This window comes from Typha latifolia, chromosome 1, assembly GCF_019914945.1.
Source record: "Typha latifolia isolate L0001 chromosome 1, TyphaL0001v2, whole genome shotgun sequence".
Taxonomy (NCBI): Eukaryota; Viridiplantae; Streptophyta; class Magnoliopsida; order Poales; family Typhaceae; genus Typha; species Typha latifolia.
In genome coordinates, this window is record NC_133086.1 from 19,593,748 (window position 1) to 19,617,108 (window position 23,361).

At 40.0% G+C, this 23,361-nt stretch overlaps 4 protein-coding genes, 1 non-coding gene and 1 pseudogene across 7 annotated transcripts; 3 read left to right on the plus strand and 3 right to left on the minus strand.

Annotated features, from left to right (window-relative positions):
* Window positions 1–1,016: 1,016 nt before the first annotated feature.
* On the minus strand, window positions 1,017–4,899 carry LOC140780453 (uncharacterized). The gene is made up of 2 exons (XM_073126026.1): window positions 3,880–4,899; window positions 1,017–1,288 (listed from the first exon to the last, which is right to left on the minus strand). Exon 1 carries the CDS (start codon window positions 4,796–4,798, stop codon window positions 4,133–4,135), a length of 666 nt encoding a protein of 221 aa, XP_072982127.1. The 5' UTR covers window positions 4,799–4,899; the 3' UTR covers window positions 1,017–1,288; window positions 3,880–4,132.
* Window positions 4,900–4,992: 93 nt separating this feature from the next.
* TRNAS-GCU (transfer RNA serine (anticodon GCU)) lies at window positions 4,993–5,074 on the plus strand. The gene has a single exon. It is a non-coding gene; the product is annotated as a tRNA-Ser (tRNA).
* A 123-nt stretch (window positions 5,075–5,197) lies between these two features.
* On the minus strand, window positions 5,198–8,900 carry LOC140781680 (DNA-3-methyladenine glycosylase). Of its 2 annotated transcripts, none has more exons than XM_073127776.1 (6): window positions 8,460–8,900; window positions 8,278–8,349; window positions 7,967–8,090; window positions 6,652–6,722; window positions 5,624–5,681; window positions 5,198–5,526 (listed from the first exon to the last, which is right to left on the minus strand). In XM_073127776.1, exons 1-6 carry the CDS (start codon window positions 8,883–8,885, stop codon window positions 5,363–5,365), a joined length of 915 nt encoding a protein of 304 aa, XP_072983877.1. In that variant the 5' UTR covers window positions 8,886–8,900; the 3' UTR covers window positions 5,198–5,362. The 2 variants fall into 2 exon arrangements, with proteins under 2 accessions (XP_072983877.1, XP_072983885.1); XM_073127784.1 differs by having other exon boundaries at window positions 5,198–5,540.
* A 159-nt stretch (window positions 8,901–9,059) lies between these two features.
* On the plus strand, window positions 9,060–10,954 carry LOC140781672 (uncharacterized). The gene is made up of 3 exons (XM_073127764.1): window positions 9,060–10,218; window positions 10,495–10,574; window positions 10,662–10,954. Exons 1-3 carry the CDS (start codon window positions 9,346–9,348, stop codon window positions 10,753–10,755), a joined length of 1,047 nt encoding a protein of 348 aa, XP_072983865.1. The 5' UTR covers window positions 9,060–9,345; the 3' UTR covers window positions 10,756–10,954.
* Window positions 10,955–12,299: 1,345 nt separating this feature from the next.
* On the minus strand, window positions 12,300–21,526 carry LOC140781651 (gamma-tubulin complex component 3). Of its 2 annotated transcripts, none has more exons than XM_073127736.1 (4): window positions 19,135–21,526; window positions 18,650–19,035; window positions 18,478–18,536; window positions 12,300–12,623 (listed from the first exon to the last, which is right to left on the minus strand). In XM_073127736.1, the coding sequence occupies exons 1-2, from the start codon at window positions 21,357–21,359 to the stop codon at window positions 18,780–18,782; spliced, it is 2,481 nt and encodes an 826-aa protein (XP_072983837.1). In that variant the 5' UTR covers window positions 21,360–21,526; the 3' UTR covers window positions 12,300–12,623; window positions 18,478–18,536; window positions 18,650–18,779. The 2 variants fall into 2 exon arrangements, with proteins under 2 accessions (XP_072983837.1, XP_072983845.1); XM_073127744.1 differs by having other exon boundaries at window positions 18,645–19,035.
* LOC140781664 (uncharacterized) lies at window positions 14,565–17,221 on the plus strand (annotated as a pseudogene).
* Window positions 21,527–23,361: the final 1,835 nt, after the last annotated feature.

The window sequence follows — 23,361 nt, forward strand, 5'->3', positions numbered from 1 at the left end:
ACAACCAAAATTGGTGATCTAATTACTTCTTAATAAGAGTTACCATCGGCCGATACAAAGTAGACCGAGTCCGGCACGAAACTCGGTTTCGTGTAAAACTAGCTTGCCATCGAAAAGACAATGGATTTATCTACAGCTTGTATTTTGATCCAAATTCTTGACAATTATAAGTACATCTTATTATAAATTTCTGACAGGCCTTTTTGGTCAAATTGGTAGAGAAGGATGCTTTTAAAGAGGCTGACGTGGCTCCTTTGACCAGCACGAGGAGCCTATTTATGACCATCAACGTGGAGTCCATTAAATCCACGTCAAGCCGTTAGGCACAATCTCGCTTTTTTACCTGTGGGTGATCGTGAAGTCGAAAACACAGGCTTTGGACGATCCGCCTTCAAGCCTTTCCTCACATCAATCAGATTAGGACTCCCGCGGGGTAGAAGGGAGGGCTTCCACTGAGTCTGACGGAGGAAAAAGATAAGTAGTAAGCTCGGCAGAGCGAAGGAAAAGCCTTAAGAGAGCGGGGGTAGGCCGGGGCCCAGGAAGTGATAATTGAGCACGAGGGGAGATGGCTGTGCAACTGTTCATGCTTAGCACTTTAAGATAAGCTGACTACAAAAGAAGCATTAGACTATTGTTAGATCTATCAACCTAATAAAGTCACAAAGATGCATGACCTACTTACTTAAGAGAGGCAACTGCCATTATCACATCTTGACAGTCTAACTTCAACCACGAAATAATTATCAAATGAGTATACTTTAAGATGACAATATGAAGTCCTAAATGGCCAACATTTCAATGGTGATTAGGCTAGAACTCTTTAGTCCAATTATGAATTTATCTGACCCATCTAAGCATCCGAGAGATACCCATTCACATATTGGCATGAATCGGGTGAAGAAGATGTTGTCGAAGTTAATGGTTTATATAGGTTTTCTATCTTAACAAATAAGCGTCGGTCTGCAACATTCTACCGTTTGTCAAAGCAAATAAAAAAGCCACAACAGCGCCCGTGATAGAGAAACATGAACCACATGGCTATTTATTACTTAGAAAATAAGTTTGATCATTATATACATGGTAGAACTGGTAGCGAATTTATTGTAAAAGCTAATGTCTTATATATGCCAGTGCATTACAGAACCCAATGACAAAATTATGGAATTACACTATCTACTCTGAAGGTTAAATTCTGCAGATACCACTCCAAATAAATCAGAACGCTTGTTGATGATGGCTTTTCTTCACCAGCGGCTACTTTACATTTGCTGCACAAAAAAAACACAAACTGTGCAAAAGAATCTCAGAATAAATAAGAGGGGTCAGATAGGTTAGATAAGATTTATCCACAAGGTAAAACTTTCAGCTGATCAGGCAAGCAATGAGCAAGTTAGACAACCAGTTCTTATAAGAATGAGCAAAACTAAGTGTCCAAGTAGAGTTGTAATGTTCTGAAGCAACTCGCATCCTGTGTTCTTTAGCTAGCTATTGAGTGCCTGAAGGAAATATAATGTTCTTCAGAGCCACCAGCATCAACCGGCTATTTTGGATATATAAACTAATCAGTTTACACCATCCATGCCATCCACTGAAAATCTAAGGGCTATGATCTATTACAGTTTTCGATACTATGTAAGAATACCTAAATACTATACAAATCTCTACGCTAGATATTTATCGACATAGCGAAGGACAATGGATCACCCCACACAAACATAAGCAAGGACAATGATGATGACAATTAACTATTGTACAAGTAATTATTTTGTAACCTTCTCCCTTTTACCTATGAGAAACTTATCCATTTGATTTATTCAGGAAGTTATGCCTTTTTGGTTAATTTGTTAGAACAATGAAAACTTTTTCCATCAACCAGGGCACTTTTTAAAGAACTACTTTGAGCTTAGTGGTTAGCGGGAAAAGATTAAGCATATTTTTGCAACTATTTATCAGCTGAATGTAGATCCAGCACAATTCGACCTTCTAGCAAACGACTGTAGTGGGAGGTTTGACAGCAAATCCAGAACGCTCGACAAATATAGATTTACAAAGAATTGACAGGCGGAAAGTACTCAGCCTAAAACATATTAATTGGACTCTCTTTGCTAAAGTTTGGAACATCACAGCGTGTGAACCATAATTCACAATAAATTTAACTAAACGAAACATGATACTATCAATGATCAAGGCAGAAGTCATATCAAGTAACTATATCCTTCTCATTCTAATTATACAAGCTTATATAGTCCAACATGGGTTTCTTGCACCTAATTACCTCATTTTGATGTCACTTTGTTGGATGTCCAACACTAAAGATCATTATAAAATGCTTCCAAAGAGTATTTGTGATTACATTTGGGTTGAAAATATTATGTATTTGAACATGAATATATTATAAATTTTGAGCTCAGATTTAAGTGAAATCTACATATTATTAGTGATGAATTAATGGTGAAATTAAAAGAATTCAAAGAGTAATTAAATGTTATATATTTATTTATTCAAATTGATAAATGAAAGTGAATAAAAATTAGTTTTAAAGTAGTTGACATGACAATAAAAAATAAAGAAAAGTAAATTTAGTATCATATTAAATATTTAATAAATAATGATAGGATATATAAATATCAAACTTATCATGAGTTTTGGATTCCAAAAGTAATACTTATTTTGTAGATAAACAAATCTATACAAATCAACTCACACACAGGCGCGGAACCCGACTCGGCTTAGTCCAACATTATTTTTTACCTAATACGATTTCAGTCTAGTTAAATTTAGGTTGGTTCAAACTCGAAGTGGTGCATCAACTACTTCACAAGCAATCGAGAGAGAGCGAATTATCTTAAGGAGATAGTGATCGACACTAAACTAAACTTATACAGAATTTTATATTTTATAATATGTAAGTTTTATTTAATTTTTTAATTAAATTTTATTGTGATTGTTTGAATCAGATTGTTACCCTCCATAATTTATTTGTTAGAACAAAAAAGAGAGTTTATAAACCAAGTAGGTAGTTGCAATACAAGTATTAGCCTATCATATACACCAATATTTTCCAAGTTCCAACTCTTTTATGAGAATTTTGAAATTATAAGATAGTATGCAAAAATCCCAAAATTATATCATTCTTTAGCAAAAAGAAGAATCTTTCAGTAAAACAGAGAAGTTAAAAGAGCAAAGTCTGCAACTTTCAAAAAGAAAGTGGCAAACAAAAGCCATGGCCACTATCACAAACATCCGCAAAGAAACAACTTTTAAATTATTTCTCTAAAACTAAGTATATAATGGTCGTGCTGTCCGCTTGTTTAGCGATAGTCCTTTCACCTCTAATTCACAGAATGTAAATAACTGACAGAGACATCCTTACTAATCTAACGCCATCAAGTCAAACGCTTTACTTCGCCAAACTATTGAACTGTCCAAAGCCTATAATAACTAAGCAATCTATGTCTCATCCTTGTTTCTAAAATGGAGCCAGAACTGACTTGAATCTGAAGTATGATTAGTTCATAAATCGCCATCTTTTAAAACTTCCTCCAATCTGGAACTCATCAGCAGACCAATAAGGTTAAATCATGTAAGAAAAACTTGATTGATGACTGAGCATGACCAGAAGCACCATTCCTACGCCCCAAGAATGAATCGTGGTGACCCCCTTTTTACCGATATAAGAAATATCCTATTAAGGTACACATAAGTATTTGGTGCTAAAAGTGATGCCATGCGATTCGAGTATTAGTCTTAGAATGACACTAACAGATAGATTCTTAACATAAATTCCAATTAATACGCATTGATTCATAAAAGAAGGAGCTTGGAGGTTGAAACCTAATACTTTTAGAAGAAGTAGAATTTAAAAGCATCGATCCATACCTCAAACTTTCTATCCAAAATGGATAGATAGCCTTGAGAAGCCAACGAAATGGCACGACTCAATCGAAGAACCCCTCTCTGATATCGGACATCACTGCGTCTCCCTCATCATCCACCAATCCTAGTCCCACTGGCCAGTCCGACGTGACCGTCTCCCCGCTGTTCGCCGGCCCCGTCTCCGCCTGCGCCATCTGCGTCGGCGACCACTCCACGGGCCGCGGCCGCCGCTGCCTCATCCTACTCGTCAGCACCCTCAGCGCCCGCGATCCTCCCCGTCGTTGAGGCGCCTCCTGAAGCCTCGAGCAGCGTCGGCTGTCGGCGGCAAAGAAGGGTCGGGGGAGGGGGAGGGAAGCTCCGAGCGGCAAATGGGGCAGGAGTTGTGGAGGGAGAGCCACGGGATGATACAGTCGGAGTGGTAGAGGTGGCCGCAGGGGAGGCGGCGGGCGGGAGAGAGGAGGGGGAAGTCGTCCTTGCAGACGGCGCAGGGGAGGGAGGGGTCGGAGATTTGGACGGTGGGAAGGGCGTCGATAGAGGAAGGGGAGGCCGGGGAGGGGCCGCGGCGTTGGGGAGGGAGAGGGGGGGGTGGGAGGGGGATGGAAGAGGAGTCGTCATCGGAAGAGGAGGTGAGATGGTGGACGAGGCGGCGGAGGTAATCGGAGGGGAAGTTGGGGAGGTCGTTATCGGAGTCGTCGGAGAGCAAGGGGAGAGGGGGAGGAGGAGGGGGATGTGGAAGAAAGAGGTCGGGGTGGGGAAGGTCGAGCTCTTCGAGAAAGTCGCGACGGCAATGGGGGCAGAGGAGAGGGGAAGGGGAGGGGAGGAGGGAGACGCTGACGTCGCACACGTAGCACCAGAAGGTGAGCGGGGATTGGGTGGCGGCGGCGGCGGCGATGGGGTTTGACGGAGAGGCGGCTGACGACATGGCTACTTCACAGTTCTCCTTTTGTGGGTTGATGAGTTCCTCTCTTTCTGTGCCGTTCGCTTGTTGTTGTCGTCGAAGAGAGAGAATAAGACTGACGGTCGACCAATAGAGAGAGAGGTCTCTTTTTCTACGTTATGAAGGTATGTGTTGTCATTTACGTACTAAAATTATTAGTTGACAATCACAAGCATTCCGTCGCTTTGGCCGAGTGGTTAAGGCGTGTGCCTGCTAAGTACATGGGGTTTCCCCGCGAGAGTTCGAATCTCTCAGGCGACGATTAGTCAGTTTTGGTAATTTTTCTTGTATACTATACTTTTGTCTGGCTTTCTCTATTACATTTGGTTTAACTTCTATCCTAGTTTGATTAATTTTGATGCTTTGATTCAAACAAGCTAATACTGCTCCTCCCACTGCTTAGTAGCTCTTTTACTTCAAACAATATATGCCACAAGATACAAACAAAACAATGGCGAGGATTTCCTGGTGTCATCAACAAAATGCGTCTATACATAGCCACAGTACGCAGTACTAAGTGAATGCTCAATCTACAATTGCCTCAAGTATTCATGGCAAGCGGAGGGTGATTTTTGGGGCACTAATCCACGGACTGCCGGCAATGGCGAACCTCCATGGTGCGGCGACATGCTCCGGCAGAGCATAATTGATGCCCACCCGGGGACCGATCAAAATGCTTTCTGGTTGAGGCCCATCTAATACTTCCAAACCACCTGTTGGAGTAGATCTTTAGCCAAAACAAGGTCACGTAAAATCGAACTTGAAAAGTATTTGAGTGTTGGATGGATCTCAGAGACAAGGCAATAGTACCAGGTTTGTAGAGAGGATGGTTTGACAATGCAGTCGATATCCCTAGCGCTTGCCCAACCTGGCAATTGAAATAATTAAGAAAACAATTATGAAGACAAAAGTTGCATTCTCACTATAAGGAGCAGCATGGTACTATAACTTGTAATAATTGCCCTATTCTCAACAAGATAATCAAGCCGAAGCAGTGGGCCATTACCAAGAGAGAGTTTGTAACTTGCGGGCACTTCTAGATTTCAGATTGAACAATGTACATTTCATAAACATCTAACAAATTTTCTCCTAGGACTCAAAACACTAACTGACAGAGTAAAGAATAAAGAAATACTTCGCTATAGCCAAAGCATCTAAAATCTAGGTGGCTCATTAAATGTTATTATAGATTTGATATACAGTTTTTTTTTTTTAAACAAGGGCATAAAGGGTTATATGTACATAGGCTTCCAATGGTTAGAACTCTTCGTTGCTTTTAAAATATAATAAATTAAAAATTAAAAATTAAAAATTATTGTTATCTATCAACTTAAATTTTCAGAGCAGTTAGTGAGTTATTATGTAACCACAATAGAAGTCTTGAGTTTGAATCTTGTTGGACCCATCTACTATTAAAATATGAAATATCCAAATATTTAAGTAAAATCTACCTCATGGGCCTACAAAATATTTTAGAAGTGAGAAAAGTGTTAGAATATAATTTCTTTAAACAACTTAAACTTTTAGAGTAGTCAGTAATTCTCAGTTGTCATAAAAATAGACTTTTCACTTGATGTAAACAGTTCTGATAAAACTCCTACAAAAAGGTCATTGTAAATAATTACTTGTTACAAGAGCGTGATCCATAACCAGCTTATCGGAAGATAAATTAAATCTCCCTAATGATCCAGTGCAAATCAAGATGGATAATTTTCAAAATCTAAGAAACTGAAATATTACAATTCACATAAATGATCTATATGCACTAATTTCAAGTCAATTAAATTGAATATTTTGGAAAATAGATATTCTGGTATTTCTGCAGAGAGCTTATAAACCTTTCCTGGCCCTGTTAGTAGGATAGGCTTCTCAGTCTTCTGACCTCGCCGTTCTTGAATGATCTCCAAACCTGCAGTTAATGATTAGATTCAGTAACCATTTTCTGAAGAGAAAGAGCATACTCTTCCCACCAGAATGACTTAGAAGTTAAAATAGCAAGTCTTATACATAAGCAGAGGATAAAATGGATGTAAGATGCTCCACTAGTGATAATTTTAGCACCTAAAAGATGACGACAAATGGAGCATTAAGATTAATGACCCCTTGGTATATGACAAGCAATTGTCTCACATCTGAGAATTCCATCAGACTCCAGAGCAGGTCTTGTTGATGCAATAATCAGTGATGGTCATTGTACAAAGCACCGCCCTTATCATCTAGTTAAATGTGAAATGTCCAATGGTAACGACGACAAAATTGACTGATAAAGTTATGCCAATTTTCCAGTAAAAGATATATCTGGCTAGTCATAGAGGCTTTTGATTTGAATTGTCAATATTTTAGGACATAAATTATGTAAAAAGTACGAGAACAGAATAAACAAGAAAAATTAGAGAGATGAAAAGTAAACTAGCTAGGATGCATGAGTTGTATTAAGGAAAAGATAAAAGGACACCAAACATGAAATAAATTTTCTGAAACCTGTATTTTTTAGTACATGAAAGATTCACTCATCAGTTTCAGGCTTCTAGAGAATTTTTATTCGAATCTCAATTGTATGCAATTTCTACCTGATAAAAAAAATCAGGTATATTAGTTTTTATCTCTTGACAATTAGTGTAGTAATTGGATAAACAAGAACAGTAATGAAAGATGGAAAAGTGTGTAACTGAAAACAAGTTAGCAACATAAATTTGACCATGTTTTCATTATCTTGTAGAATCGTAGTTTGCTAATTTTTCCAGAACATATGCTATGAAATCTGAAGATCGCCACATAAATGCCTTAAAAGTTATATATGCTTATCTTAGCATTACTGCTAGTTAGCAAATTTTCTTTAAATAACGGGCTTACATGAATCTCTTAAATTCCCTTTCTGCTTTGCTCCTCTCCATGATCAAGGCTAAAGCCCAGTCTCAGGCATCATAGGAATGAGAAGATAAAATACAGTTCTACCAAAATAAGAATCTCATGACAGAGCCAACTTCTACAACATAAGTAATCACTTTAACTAACTGATATATGCAGTGGAAATTAACCCATCCTCAAATGTTAGTAACGCACACTAAAGCAATAGAGAAGGCAGCACTCAAATAAGTCGAGAGATTAAATAAATTAAAATAAAAAAGAATCGAAGCAATGGTATTTGCATACCACTAACAGGAGCACACGAGCGGATCAACACTGCCGCGCCCATTCCTTTCTTATCAGCTACAATGTTCAGCATCATGTGAAGGCCATAGCAGAGATACACATAAGCATGACCTCCGGGCCCAAACTATTCCCACCAAAACCACCAGACTCATTAATTATGATTTACAGATAAATACTAACGCGATCAAATAATTTTAGCAAACCAAACATATTTGAATTGGGTATGCCGTATGCATTGCCATAAGAATATGATCGAATAGATAAAAAAAAAAAGACACCAACAAAGTTTAGATGCAAATGATCTTAATTACCACTGGAGCGGTGCGCGAAGTGATACCAAACCTGCCGTGACATGCCGAATCATTCGGCCTATACGCTTCGACCTATGCAGTCATCAAGCACCAAGGAATCGAATTGTCAACTAAAATTACGCACAAATCTTTCTCAATGGGGAAGCTAGGGTTTTCTTTTTGGAGAAATTTGATAGCTCTACCTCCGTGATCTGGAGAACAACCTCGTCGCGACGAAGAAACTTTCCGAGGAGCCGTGGAGCGAGTTCGAGGGAGTCGACCTCGAAGAAACTTTGGGGTAAAACCGCCGCCGATTCCGGAAAGAAAGGCAACTGTGGAGGCACGGCAGCTCTGGCGCCATCGCCGTCTTCTCTCGTGGCGATCGCTGCAGCCTTCTTCCTCGTGATCTTTCTCGGGGACGTTCTTCTGAACCGGGGATGAGATTTGCGGGTGTTTGCCATCGAGAGTGGGAGGTCACGGGGAGAGGGCGTGAGCGGAGGCATGGAATCCTTTGCTTGTTCCCGAGTTCCCGCGATGGTGCTTTTGTATTGATTTGACTTATTGGGACAGAGGGGACGGAGGGGATGGAGATGAACGGTGGAGATCATCTGGATTACCCTGAGGGTCATTGGTGACTGGTGACTGGTGACTTCGTTGACCCTGCTAGACTCAAGTACTTCCCATCTATCAGTAATTAACCCTAGGGATAATTGCAATTTGTTACATTTACAAATTGATAGGCTAAAATGAACTTAACAATGAGCACTCCGAGATATAAGACCCAAATTTGTCAGTTAGATCATTCGTCTCACAACACAACACAACACAACATCCATTTTTTACTACTATCAAGAAACAACCTAAATGCAACATTGGATTTAGACTAGCACACGTGTATTGCACATGCATCTCAGCTATTCAAAGGAAACGTGGGTGGGAATTTCCAGACTATTCTGCACTGAAGCATCCAGAAGCCGCTCTATCCTAAATTAATCTCTCCTATACTCTTTCACGCATTCTACCGAACATCTTGCCTTCTTCTCCGACGCCCTTTTGGCTTTTGCTCTTTTCCGAAGCCCTAGCTAATCCATGGCCAAGTACGGAGAGGGCGACAAGCGCTGGATCGTGGAGGACCGCCCCGACGGCACCAACGTCCACAACTGGCACTGGGCGGAGCGCGACTGCCTCGAGTGGTCGCGCTCTCTCCTCTCCTCCCTTCTTTCCAACCTCACCCTCCTCGACGGGGAGGGCGACCTCGTGATCCGCACGAAGACCCTTGACAAGCTAGACGGCGAGGCCTACGTCAACGTCCGCAAGGGCAAGGTCATTCCTGGCTACGAGCTCTCCCTTTCCCTCTCCTGGGAGGCTGAGGTACGTGACTCCTCCGCCGCCAAGGTATCCGGAACCCTAGAGGTTCCCTACCTCGCTGACGAGAACGCCGAAGAGGATCCGGAGGTTAGAATCATCGTCCGCGATGACGATGGTCCGGTCGGCCGCCGGATCAAGGAAGCATTCCTTGCGAAGGGGAAATCCCTAATTCTCGAGAAGATAAGGGCTTACGTGGAAGCCATGGCCAAGGGGGGGCCCGCAAAGGATGAGCTAGAAACCAAAAGGCCAGCTTCTGCATCGAAGACCTCTGCGCCGGCTTTTAAGGCTACCTCAGCATCTTTGGCGGCTGTAGCGGAGAAAAAGAAGGAGAAGAAGAAGGAAAAGGAGGGGTTCAAGACGATAACTTTGACGGAGAGATTCTATTGTAGGGCGAAGGATATGTATGAGATTTTGATGGATGAGAATAGATGGAAAGGGTTCACTCAGAGCAATGCCAGGATTAGTAAGGAGGTTGGCGGTCAGTTTAGTATCTTTGATGGATCTATCACCGGGGTGAATGAGGAATTGCAGGATGGTAAGTTGATTGTGCAGAAGTGGAGGTCTGGAAGCTGGCCCGATGGGATTTATTCGAAGGTGGATGCATTGTTTCTTATGTTCTTGCTTACAAATGCTTCCTTTTGTTGTTAATGGTAATTGGCGTAGGGGCTTTTAGCATGCCAGTAGTTGCACTGTAGGTAGCTCTAATTCTACATTCCACTGAAATGTTAGCTCAGTTTTTTTTCTTTAAAAGCGATTGAGAACCGCATGCGAATAGATTGTGCATCTTGGCTATGCAGCACATCCTGCTACGTATTCTTATTGCCAATGACTGTGGAGACCTTATTGATCCATTTTTTTTATCAAATGCAGGTGAAGCTAATATTTGATGAGCCAGAACCAGGAGTTACCATCATAAAGCTAACACAGACTGATGTGCCAGAGGAGGACAAGTAATTTCCTTTCTAGTTTTCAGTAGATTCAATTGTTTGCTAGTAGGTTTGTAGTTTCCTAAGTTTGGGTAATTGGTTTTCTTATAGGTATGGTAATGAGACAGTGGCGGAGAACACAGAGAGGGGCTGGAGAGAGCTCATCTTTCACAAGATACGTGCCGTCTTTGGCTTTGGAATCTAAAGCATTTTGAAAAGAGATTTTACTTTTAAGAAGTCAAGCCTTGTTGAAGTAACTAGTGATTTGAACAAAAAAAATGTGTGAAATTTGAGTTCTGTGTACACGCATTTATCATACTGATTTGTTAGTGCTTGTGCCTTTTGTTAAAATCCCCTTGCAACTAAACTTTATGACTAATTGAAGACCTTCACTGTTATTTTCATAGTTTTTCCCTATTATACAGAGTTGATTGATTTGCTCGGAGAAAGTGAAAATCGTATCATTAGATTCATTACTTGTGAATTCTTTATCTTTTATCCAAAGTTATGATACTTTTGCAAGTTATATCATATCAAACAGTCAGCTCTTTGCAGGTGTCTTGATGGTTGGTAGTCTTTACTCTTCAGTTCCAACTTAAATAGTTAGTTACCATTTTGGATATAGGTCTTGAAGTTGGCTGAGATGTTCAGATTTTCTCCTAGGATTTCAGTTTCCCTATTTGAATAAGGTATAGATCTCCTAGGAGAGTGATTAATTTTATATTGTCTTAGGTGACAGGAAGAAATTAAAGATGCCCTTTTCACCATTGCTGTATTGTATCTGTATCTTTGTGTTATGCCTATGGGAAGATTCATCAGTAGAAGAAAGATGGTGAAAATCAACTATTATTTGGAAGCCATTGATATCTAAAGTGGCCAGACAAGACTCTCTGTGCACTTATTAGTGTCTTATATTATAGTATACCATGTGGCTAACAATATCATTTTTTGGAAAATAAACTGAAGTAGTATCGTTAATGATACAATTTCTTTCTTTGACTTTCATTTATATGGGCATCATGTTTATCAGTGGAACTGAAATAGGTATCCCATGTTTCAAGTTTGCATTATTCTTGTGTTAATTCTAAATATTGTGGTCGTTTATTTTTCTTGAGCATTGCTGGTGTTAATTCTCTGTTGACAGTTTTTTCTCTGTACATGATAATTTTTATAGTAGTTAAATGACTATAATTTATTGTCGTATGCTCCTACCTCTGCATACCCCTTAGGTCCATCTAAGGTGATTAAAAATGTGTCAAATTTTATATGACATTCGCACATAGGTTGGAGTGTATTCATAGAGAAGATGGTCTAGACTCAAGAGAAATGTGTCAAATTTTATATGACATTCACCACATTCTGTATCGCTTCATGTTCTTCCACTGATAGACATCTTAAGTTTCAAAGATTACTCTCTTAACATAAATGAGATTTGGTTTAAATGGTCCGGACAGTGAATGCATAATAGACCTGTTAGCTGTTCAGATAAAAATCAATTACTTGTATGCAAACATTCTTTTTCCCTTTGTTGTTCGATTGTCATGTCCAGTACCACACTAATCTCATTTAAGCAGCTTGAACGCACCCGCACCCTGCTTTATGTTTTACTTGATGATATGTTTCCAAGCTTTTAATTTCTTAAGAACTAAAGCAACTGTATCTATCAAACATTGTCAACCTCAAACTTGAAATAGAAAAAAGAAAATAGCTTCCGGCTCCCTGTAAGGTGAAAAGAAAAAGGAAATCAAATGCACGAGGTGATGCCAGTCGCCAGATAAATATTTCACTTCGACACCTGTAATTCCCAAGATGATGGCATAAGGTACAAATATGATATTGACCTCGAAGTATATCTGTGAAAAAATCCTGAAGGTTATACACAAGGAAGAACATATACATCCATGTCTCACACTAGCACAAGAACACAGCTAAGCAATAGGAATCCGATGATTGTTGCAGATAACATCTTTGTGTGCCTCCATAATCCATATTGGCTTCAGGCAAGCTCAGGTTGCCTTCATGCTACAAATGCACCTTGAAAAATATATAGGTGGAAGTGTCTTGGTAGCACCCCTAGCTCAAACAAGCAAAGATGGGTTAAAATTGTGTCCACGAAACTGCATAACAGCAGATATAATGTAAAGAGTAGTAGCCTAACATAACCAATCAATCTGATCACCAAAGCTAATTACTAAGAACATGAATGTTTGTATATACCTCTTGACTCTAGGCCATTAATTTCAATTAAGAGCAAGGCAGAGAAGAATATGTTTTACAGAGTGAAAAATAAATTTCCTACAAATTCGTGACTGATTTCCTACAAACGCTTGAAACTTTTGTAGTGCACCAAGTATCCCAAAGTATAAACTACGAGCATTTTACAAACTTAATTTAAGTCTTGACTGAAAATCCACAGTTTTCACTTGAAAATGTATCAGTTCCAGCTGCATCCAAAGAAAAATTGCCTGCTAAACAAGCAATTCTACAAAAAGTCTGTCAAAAGAGGATTTACAAAGCCAATCTGGAAATGACATGGTCACACAACCTTTTTTACTCGTTAGAAAAGTTACCAGTTAATGATGCCTTGCAGTGCAAAGAATATTCTTCCCTCTGAAAATTTTTAAGCTGTTGAAAGATGTAGTTTTTGTACCCTTCATGTAATTTTTTTCCAGAGGTTTTTAATGCTTAAACTTAGAAGATGGGTCATAGAGGAAAGTGAACTTAAGCTGGAGAAACAATTTGATCTGGGCCTCTGTACAAAGTTATAGCTGCTTACCTTCCATGAAGTAGACACATAATATATTAAATATAGGAGATATAAAAGATGCAGGTTGGATCAAAGCACTCCTCCAATTTAAAATTAAACACAATGACTTACAAAAATGGCAGAAAATGCAAACACTTCTGCAGAGAATGAAAAAGATGGCACCGTTGAATTTGAGCATTCAAAAGGGGCTCCAATGGCAAATCAAACAAGATACAAGGCCTCTGTCCAGTCTGCACAACCGGCTTTTACTAATTTTTGGCAAAGTCTTACAAGAGTGATATTAGGTAACTGACGTGGAAGAAACTCAAGTTACTCGATGCAAAAATTAGCAGTATATTTGGTCCAGAGGATCTTGTCACACGTGTTGAATAAATGACCAGGCACACAATTTTCATCTTCCTAATCATGCAAAGCCACAGTAGATCTTGTTATTAATAAAGAGTAACAACTTATTAGCGAGAAGAAACTCTATGTGCTCTGGTGACAACATTCAGATAAGGCCCATATCCAGTCTGAAGAATGGAAGACATAATTAATGGATGGACATAAGTGAAGAATTAGATAATAGTAGTGTAAATGTTCTGATCTCTAATCAAGCTCAATTAAAATTGTGGCCAGGAAACACACAACAGATTCAGGAATAATGCATTATAAGGTGATAAAAGCCATAAAAAGTCAATTGTTGAAAAAGTTGTCCTCTTGTTTAGACAAAAGTGGTCCCAAAGTTCTTATTAGCAAAGAAGATCTCATCTATTGGCAAACATAATAACAACAAATTAAGAAAATGCACAATCACATGATAAGATAACAATACAAAAATAAAATGTGCTTGAGGATCGACTTGATGGTTCAAACCTAATTGAGAAATCTGAAAAAGCAATATATCACTTTTCTCATGTATGTTGGGAAGGGTAAGATGTACACAACATTGTTGTATTATTGTAAGTCACTTCCCTGACTGGAATCCTCATGGGAAAGCACACAAAGTGATCTTTTATTGCCATAGTTAGATGCATTTGGATTAATTGCGAATAAAGATCAGTAGATCACACATGGGCAATGAAGCACCGACACCTCTCCCAGGAAGAGGTGTCCGTGTCCGACACGTGTCGGACACGGACACGCGTCGGACACGCATGGGACACGTGTCCAGAGTTTCCTAAAAAAAAAAGAAAAAAAGAAAATCGGACACTGTTGGGACACGGGCGGGGACACGGGCGGTATTTTAGATATTGTTTAACGGGTCGGGTCGGGGTTTGATCGAATGTTATCAACCCGGATCCAAACCCGATAATAAACCTTACCTTCACTGTTGAGCGATCGAAGCCCTAAAACCCTCGAGCAGCTACCGAGCGACGAGCAGCTGAGCGAGTGCGACGGCCGACGGAGCGAGTGCGACGGCCGACGGAGCGAGTGCGGCGAGGACGCAGGTTCTTCTCTCTCCCTGTCTCTGTCTCTCTCTCTCTCTCTCTCCGTCTCTTCCTCACTCCCGCCCTCCATTGCCTCCCTGTCTCTGTCTCTCTCTCCCTGTATCTTCCTCCCTCCCTTTCTCTCTCTCACATTCTCTGTCTCTTCCTCCCTCCCTCTCTCTCTCTCGCTCTCTCGCTGTCTCACTCTCTCGATGTCTCACTCTCTCACATTTTCTGTCTCTCCCTCCCTGTCTATGTCTCTCTCCCCATATCTTCCTCCCTCTCTCATTCTTTGTCTCTCTCTCTCTCGCCGTCTCACTCTCTCTCTGTCTCTCTCTGTCTCTTCCTCCTTCTCTCCCAATCTCTCATTCTCGCTCTCTCTCATTTGTCTCACTCCACGCTCTCATTCTCTCTCTGTCTCACTTTGTCTCTCTCTCTCTCTCATTCTCTCTCTCGTCTCTTTGTCTCTCTCTCTCTCATTCTCTCTCGTCTCTTTGTCTCTCTCTCTCTCATTCTCTCTCGCTCTCACTGTCTCTCCCTCCCTCTCTCTGTCTCACTGTCTCTCTCTCATTCTCTCTGTCTCACTGTCTCTCTCTCTCATTCTCTCTCTGTCTCACTGTCTCTCTCTCTCATTCTCTCTCTGTCTCACTGTCTCTCTCTCTCATTCTCTCTCTGTCTCACTGTCTCTCTCTCTCATTCTCTCTCGCTCTCACTGTCTCTTCCTCTCTCAATCTCCCATTCTCTGTCTCACTGTCTCTCTCTCTCTCATTCTCTCTGTCTCACTGTCTCTCTCTCTCATTCTCTCTCACTGCCTCTGTTATTAAATTGTTAAATTATATTAAAGCTTCTTTAATCTCTGTCTATTAAATTGTTAATCTGCTAAATGCTAATACATATCTCTTTACTAATGTAGTTTTATTGCGATTGAAGAAAAATGAATACCGAAAATAATTCTGATTCTAGTCAAAATTGTATCGTCTGTGGATGATAATGCCCTTGTGGAGATATGTTACTAAGATGGAGAAATTGGGAGAAGGTGGAGGAAATCATAATTTTAGATGCAATTATTGTCAACAAGTCTACAAGGGATCATATTATAGAGTAAAGGCTCATTTGCTGAAAATTAGTGGGCATGGAATTAGAGGTTGTCCAAAAGTGAGTAATGAACATGTTATGGAAATGAAAAGGATTGTTGATATTGCCGAAATGAAAATTAAAAATTCGATGCCTAAACAAATTCCTTTGCCAAAATTTGGACAAGCGGCATCTTCTAGTAGCTCAGTTGGAGGTGTAGGTTTTGATATGGGAGGGACATCAAGAAAAAAAAGAGCAACAGGAATGACACCTATTGAGAAGTTATTTAATTCTGGTGCTCGCAATCAATTATATTGTGAGATTGCAAGAATGTTTTATTCACTGGTTGCCTTTTCATCGGCAAGAAACCCTCACTATGTTAGAGCCTTTCAATTTGCAGCAAATAATAATATTTCTGGATTTGTGCCCCCTGGCTACAATATGTTGAGAACTACACTACTTCAACAAGAGAGAGCAAATATTGAAATGTTGCTAAACCCTATTAGAAGCACATGGGGAGAAAAAGGGGTGAGTATTGTATGTGATGGTTGGACTGATGCACAGAGGAGACCGCTTATAAATTTTTTAGCGGTGACTCGAGAGTGGGCCTATGTTCTTAAAGAGCTGTGAATTGTGAAGGAGAATATAAAGACAAATTTTTATCTCTAATTTGATCATTAAAATCATTGAAGAGGTTGGACCTCATAATGTAGTCCAAGTAGTTACGAGATAATGCACTGTTTGTAAGGCGGCGGGGATGCTTCTTGAAGCAAGGTTTTCTCACATTTTTGGACTCCATGTGTAGTTCACACTCTCAACCTAGCTTTGAAGAACATATGTGCAGCAAAAAACACCGAGGCAAATGAGATTGTGTTTGATGAGTGTAGCTGGATTTCAGTAATTGCAGGGGATGTAATGTGCATAAAAAATTTCATCATGCAACATTCAATGAGGTTGGCTATTTTTAATGAATTTGTCAACTTAAAATTGCTTGCTATTGCGGAGACTCGGTTTGCTTCGGTGATTATAATGTTGAAAAGATTTAGAAAGATCAAGAAGGGTCTTCAATCAATGGTAATCAGTGATAAATGGAGTTCTTATAGGGAAGATGATATTGGCAAAGCACAGTTTATCAAAGATAAAGTCCTTGATGACATTTGGTGGGATAAAATTGAATATATACTTGCTTTCACAGAGCCTATATACAGTATGCTACGGGTTGCAGACACAGATAAACCATGCTTACATTTGATATATGAAATGTGGGATACAATGATTGAAAAGGTGAAGACAATCATATTTATGTATGAAAACAAGAAAGAAGGCGATGAATCTATTTTTTATTCAGTGGTGCATAAGATCCTAGTGAATAGATGAGATAAAAGCAATACACCATTACATTGCTTAGCACATTCTTTGAATCCAAGGTTAATTTAATTTCTATCTTATGATTAAAAGTTTTATTGTTCTTTCATTGTTATTGTTTACTAATTATATGATTATGTTAATAGGTATTATAGCTCATCATGGATTCAAGAGGATCCAAATCGTGTACCACCGCATAAGGATTTGGAAATTTCTAATATGAGAAACAAATTCTTAAAAAGGTTATTTCCAAATGCAGAAGAACGAAAAATGGCATACCAAGAGTATACTAGTTTCTCCACATCAACCAAAAGTTTTCTTGAGTATGATTCAATAGCGAGATAGAAATGAGTTTGATCCAAACATGTGGTGGGTTGCTCATGGTGCTTCGCTCCTATTCTTCGTAATTTAGCACTTAGGTTACTTGGGCAACCTTGCTCTTCTTCGGAGGTTGTGAGAGGAACTGGAGCACCTATTCTTTCATCCATTCATTGAAAAGAAACAAGATAACTCCACAAAAGAGTGAAGATTTAGTATATGTGCATACTAATCTTCGCCTTCTATCAAGGAGATCTCCAGATTATTTAAGAGAGGAGACCAAGATGTGGGATGTTGGAGGAGATTCTTATGATTCCTTTAATGGTGCGGGAATGTTGGAGTTTCTTTGATCTCTCAATTGATGAACCGGATTTAGAGACTATAATGTTTGTTGATGAAGGCAACGAGGCAGTTGAAGATGAATGATCTACCTTATGTTGCTATTTTGTAATGATTGTTAGTTTTAAAACTTTTGTGGAACTCAGTTACTTGGATAGTAGGACATGTTTTGTTGATGAAGGCAATGAGGCATTTGATTGTCTTTCAATTTTGTTATTATCTTTAAATTAGTTCTTACAGCTTCATGTGTACTTCTTTTTGAATGATACTTCTTAGTTCTTATAGCTTGATGTATGTTTAACACTACTAGATTACAAATTTTTACTTTAGATAATTTTTTATTTTATTTATTTATTTATTTATTTCGCCGTGTCCTATGCCGTGTCCGTGTCCTATATTTTCAAAATTTGCCATGTCGCCGTGTCCGTATCGTGTCGTGTCCGTGTCCGTGTCCGTGTCCGTGCTTCATTGCACATGGGGATTACTACAAAAACTAATATTCATTAATTACTTGGAGAATTACAAACTTAGGAAGGAGAAATCTCCAAACTATACATAGATAAATACCAATAAATCAAGAGAAAGACCAAATACATGACAAAGATATCATAAGATTGAGATCCAGAAGTTAAACAGAAGTACGGAACTAAATTACCTTAAAATATTATCTTAAGCTTGTTTAGAGGCAACTTTGTGGTATGAACCGATAAGCATCTGCAAGAGAGAAGAAAGGGTTCTAAAGAGAACTTCATAACACAGGTGAAACAAGATGCAAATAGAGAACAGACGCACATCAACTAATAAAACGAGAGTAAGAGTTACCTTACCTAGATACGTGAAATGAACAAGGTGAATCATCAGTCCGAATTGCTGAGCAAAAGAAAAATAAACAAGCACACAACAATCAAGGACTAAACTTCAATGCTTCTGCATCACTGCATTTGCACATTCAGATATTCAATTATGAGCGGAAAGCCGGCTATAGTACTCAGTGAAGTCCAGACGGAACAGGAGGAACTTTAAATCAACATGCTGCTGCATTGGCAACTGAGAAATAAAAGCACTGAGAGATGCTGAATACTCTTTAGCAATAGTGTCCAAGTCTTCACCCATTTTCTGAAAAAGTTCTCCAGCAAGCTGGATCACGGCTTTTCTTCCCCCATCAAACCATGAGCCTGGTTCTTTTGATTTTGACCTGGATTTATCCCTTCCTCTGAAAAATTCCAATATTAGACTCTATATGAACCAAATAGTTTTAATGATATAACTTTATGTAAGGACACCCAAAAAGATAAATGCAAATCCGAGTTACCTCACTTGCAATTCATATAAACGTTCAAACCATCGGTCAGCATGGCTCCGAAACCGCAATATGATGTCAAACAATGCAAATAGAGTTCTAAGTGTGCTTTGGGATCGGTCACCAAGAAGAGACTTCTCCACAATCGAATTGAGATACTTATCATGTGCAATGAGTAAATCGTCTAAATCCTTTGCAGCATCCATTTCTTCAGAGAAACATGCCCATGAAACCTCAAGGACTTCAAACATTATATAGTATTGGAAGTTTGTCATAAAATGGTTCATTTCATTCCATAGCACTTGGCACTTCCGCAAAATTGAAATGAACTGTGTCTTAAAGGCGGCACCTTCCTTCGCAAAAATAGAGGAAATTATACGATTTGGTTTCATCAACTTCCATACACCTGTCAAAGCATGATCATTCCGTTTAAGTTTCCATAGGAAATTGAAGATTTTAAGGTACCGCTTCATGACCGATGCGGTAAAAACAGTGTCCAGAGGCGCTCTTGCATCGTACTCAAGAGAGAAAACATCCCACCCTCTATCCCCATCTCTATGATCCATCATTTTGACCTTTAGACGGTCAAGTATATCACGATCATCATATTGTGCATTGGATGCTCGGATTGCTGTTTCAAGCAGCCCTGCTAACTGGAAGGAGCTAATCGTGTTGGCTGGCTCTGATAATTCTGGGCCGACAACATCCATCAAGTATTGCACAAAGTCACCCTGCCCAAGAAGCAAGTACCGCTTGATCGCAAGGCAATGGTCCCTGAATCTATACCGCTTATGGATTACATTCATCAAATGCTGATCAATTCTCTTTGCTGCCTCAACCACGAGAGCCTCCAACGCATCAATCTCCCCATACCCGAGGCCGCCTCTTCTTGTAGTAGTTCCCACATGTGCTGCAGCATCCGCAGCAGCATCAGCCCACCCAGTATCCTCACAACACACTCGAAGGAAGTTTATAGATTTCCCCGTCCTAAGAATTCCCTGTGCCAGCGTGGGAGAAATGAAAGATGGGAGCATCGCTGACTGGATGCAGTAACCTTCTCGCCACAAAGACTCAACCTTGACAGGCTGGCTCACTATAAAGAATTCCGCAAAAACATCCTCCAGCTCCCCTTCCAAAACCCAGCCCCTGACCATCTCAAAAAGAGGCGAACACACCCTTGGGAGAAGCCTGCCCATGAAATCCTGAACCAGAGGATCGCCATGCTTTGCCTGAGAATGAATTGCTCCAGCCATTGCCCCACCCCGCAAAGCTCGGCACCCATCGACCAAAACTGCCATTAGCCGCATCCTGACCATAGGTTCGGTGAGCCAGACTGCAAGGCGCCGCAGAGAAAGGTAGTTTCCCGGTACACCTGAATCGGAGCCGGGGGTTGGGATTGGGTTCAAGGAATGCGATTCGAGCACTGCCAAGAGTCTATAGTAATCGGAGAGCTCATCTTGGAGAGCAGAGCAGAAAGCTTGGCCGACGGTCCCTACTTCCTCTGCTGGAAACAAGCCCATACTCTCGGTGATGTAACCCCTAACTTTCCTAAACAACCAACCAAGCTCACAAAGCTTTCGAACCATCGTCCTCGTGGATCTTGGCAGCTTGAGCGACTCCGGCAGATCGTAGCCGTCCGATGACTTGTCGAACCGCACGTACCGGCCGTCGATCCCCTGGCAGGCGTAAAGCACGTCCCTCACAAGAGCAGATTCCGAGACCTCGGCCTCGTCCATGACGAGCTCGGCGTACTCGCGTAGCGCGATCTCGCGAATGTTCTCGGGATCCTTGGAGACAAGGAGGACGCCGCCGGAAGAGGCTAGGGTTTTCTTGGCAGTGGGAGGAGGAGGGTTGTGGTCGTCGAGGGGGAGGACAGGAAGGCCTCCGGCGATGGTTGTGACGCCGATGGCGGAGGAGGAGTTGGAGAGGGATTTAAGTAGGTAGAGGAGGGCCCAGCGATTGCGGATGGATCCCGGGGAGGAGGAGCGGGCGGCGAGCTTGGAGTGGAGATCGGCAAAGGCAAGGGCGTCGGAGGAGCGGCCAGAGACGGCGAGGTGGCGTTTGATGGCCTCGGCCATGGCGGGCTCATCGGGGGAGAGCGAGGGGGAGAGGCGGCTCGATAGGAGGCGATGGGCGAAGCGGAGGGCTTTGGGGAGTTCAGTGGCGGAAGAGGAGGATGATGAGAGGAGACGGAGTACGAGCTCCTTGATGAGATCTAGGGTTTTGGGGTCGTCCATTGCCGCCGCCGGCGACGAAGAGGTCGACGAGGACTAGGTTTTCGAGGAGGGACTGGAATTTGACTTTGCCAGTCTGGCCAGTTTTGGGATTTCGTTTTCACTTTTTCTCATTTTCTTTTTTCATTTGGGAGGGAAAATTTATTTTTTGTTTGAGCGCCGAGAGGGAAGGAAGTGTTTTTTAAGCGAACTAATACTGAATTCAAAACATGTAAATGCTTCCAATTCACTATGACACGGTCATGTTCTCATTGGACCATTCCCTTTTCTTTTTATTTATCGACCATTTATTTTATTTTTTTCAAAAGGCTTTATTTATTTATTTATCGACCATTGGCATCGGGCTAATCTTGGTCGTACAAAGGAGCTTTTTTTTTACTTTTATAAAGTGAAAACTGAATAATGTCTCGTTAAATACTAATGTGATTAAATTTCAAACTCTGAAAATTTTTATATAATATGAGCTTTTTTTAACCAGCCGAGCATTATCTTATTGATAGGTCGAACAAAGGTGTTAATTGTCTAAATAAAGGTGTTAATTATCTGTTAGATAGTTAGACTAGTCCTCTTAAAAACTAGGCATAATTAGGCTAATTATACTTTAGTATCATATGTTTATAAAAATAATTACTAAATATCGTCCTTCGTAACATTAACTCGTAAATTTTATGTTTTGTTTTAGTGAAAGCTTGTAGGTAAGATATCATTTATTTTAATCAGGAGATTACGAACAATATATTATAAGTTGATACAAAAAAAAAAATGGGGAGATAATTTAGAGTGAGCCCTAAACTTGGTGGACATCAACAACACATCAGATAACGTATTGTGTTAAGCCAAAAGAGCGAAGTAAAAAATAACAAATAAAATATGCCAGAACTCCATGATAAAGGTGGCTCTTATCAACTCCACCGTGACCTTATCGGATCTGAACCAACATTTGATGCATCTAACACAACAAACCTACACGGAACTAAGGAAAAGAAAAAAATTAAACAAAAAGCCAACACCAAAAGTCATGATTGTTGCGACTCTGAAGATAACGGCAATGGTAGCGATGGCAACTATGAAAGCGATGACAATTGATATGGAGAAGGGAGGTAGATTCTACAGTGCAAGATGACCACTAAGAAGGATGGAGGAATCTTTGGCGAATAGTTACCATGGCCTTGATGATCACAACTACAAATAGCCCCAGCCAAAACAAAACAGAGATGGGAGGAAGCCACAAATAAAGATAAAGAGAGATAATAAAAGGAAGGATAGGAATATAAAGGAAAAGAAATGGAGCACGAAATATGGGAGAGAAAAAAGAATAAGGAAAGATGAAGGATGAGAAAGAAGAGTATAGATAAACGAATGAAATAAGTGATGGAAGAAAAACCCTTCCCATCCTCAAGAGGGAGGAGCGTGTAGACAACTCTCAATAAAGGAAAAAAAATTTAATCTTGCTAGGAATGTCAAACTTAAACTAGAGCTTCAAAAGAACTCATAATTTTTATGATTAACTAATTGGACTTGGTCATTGAGCTACCATGATATAGGGATGTCAAAATAATCAAGTTGGCTCAAGCTCGATTCAATAAGGCTCAATCAAGCTCGTTTCTAAAACATAAGTTGAGCCAAGCTTGATCACGAGCCAACTCAATCAAATAGGCTCAAAATTATGTACCATGATATTGTAAAGTTTAGTTATAAATTATGATCCTATTAATTTTTTAAAATACATAGATATTTCTAACAAATAAATATTTTTAAATTATACCTTATTTTAAGCTTGTGTCGATGATGTTCGAAATCTAGCTTGAATTAATCAACATTTAAATTTATTTATTAATCGAGTTCAAAATTAATTTGAATTGAAATAATTTTAACTTAAGCTAATAAATTTATATTTGAAATTAATTTTAATTTAAACTCGATCAGATCTTGGCTCAGCTCAATTACACCCCCTACCATGATAGCCCTGAGCGGTGATCTTTTCAAAAAGAACATCGCAGCATGA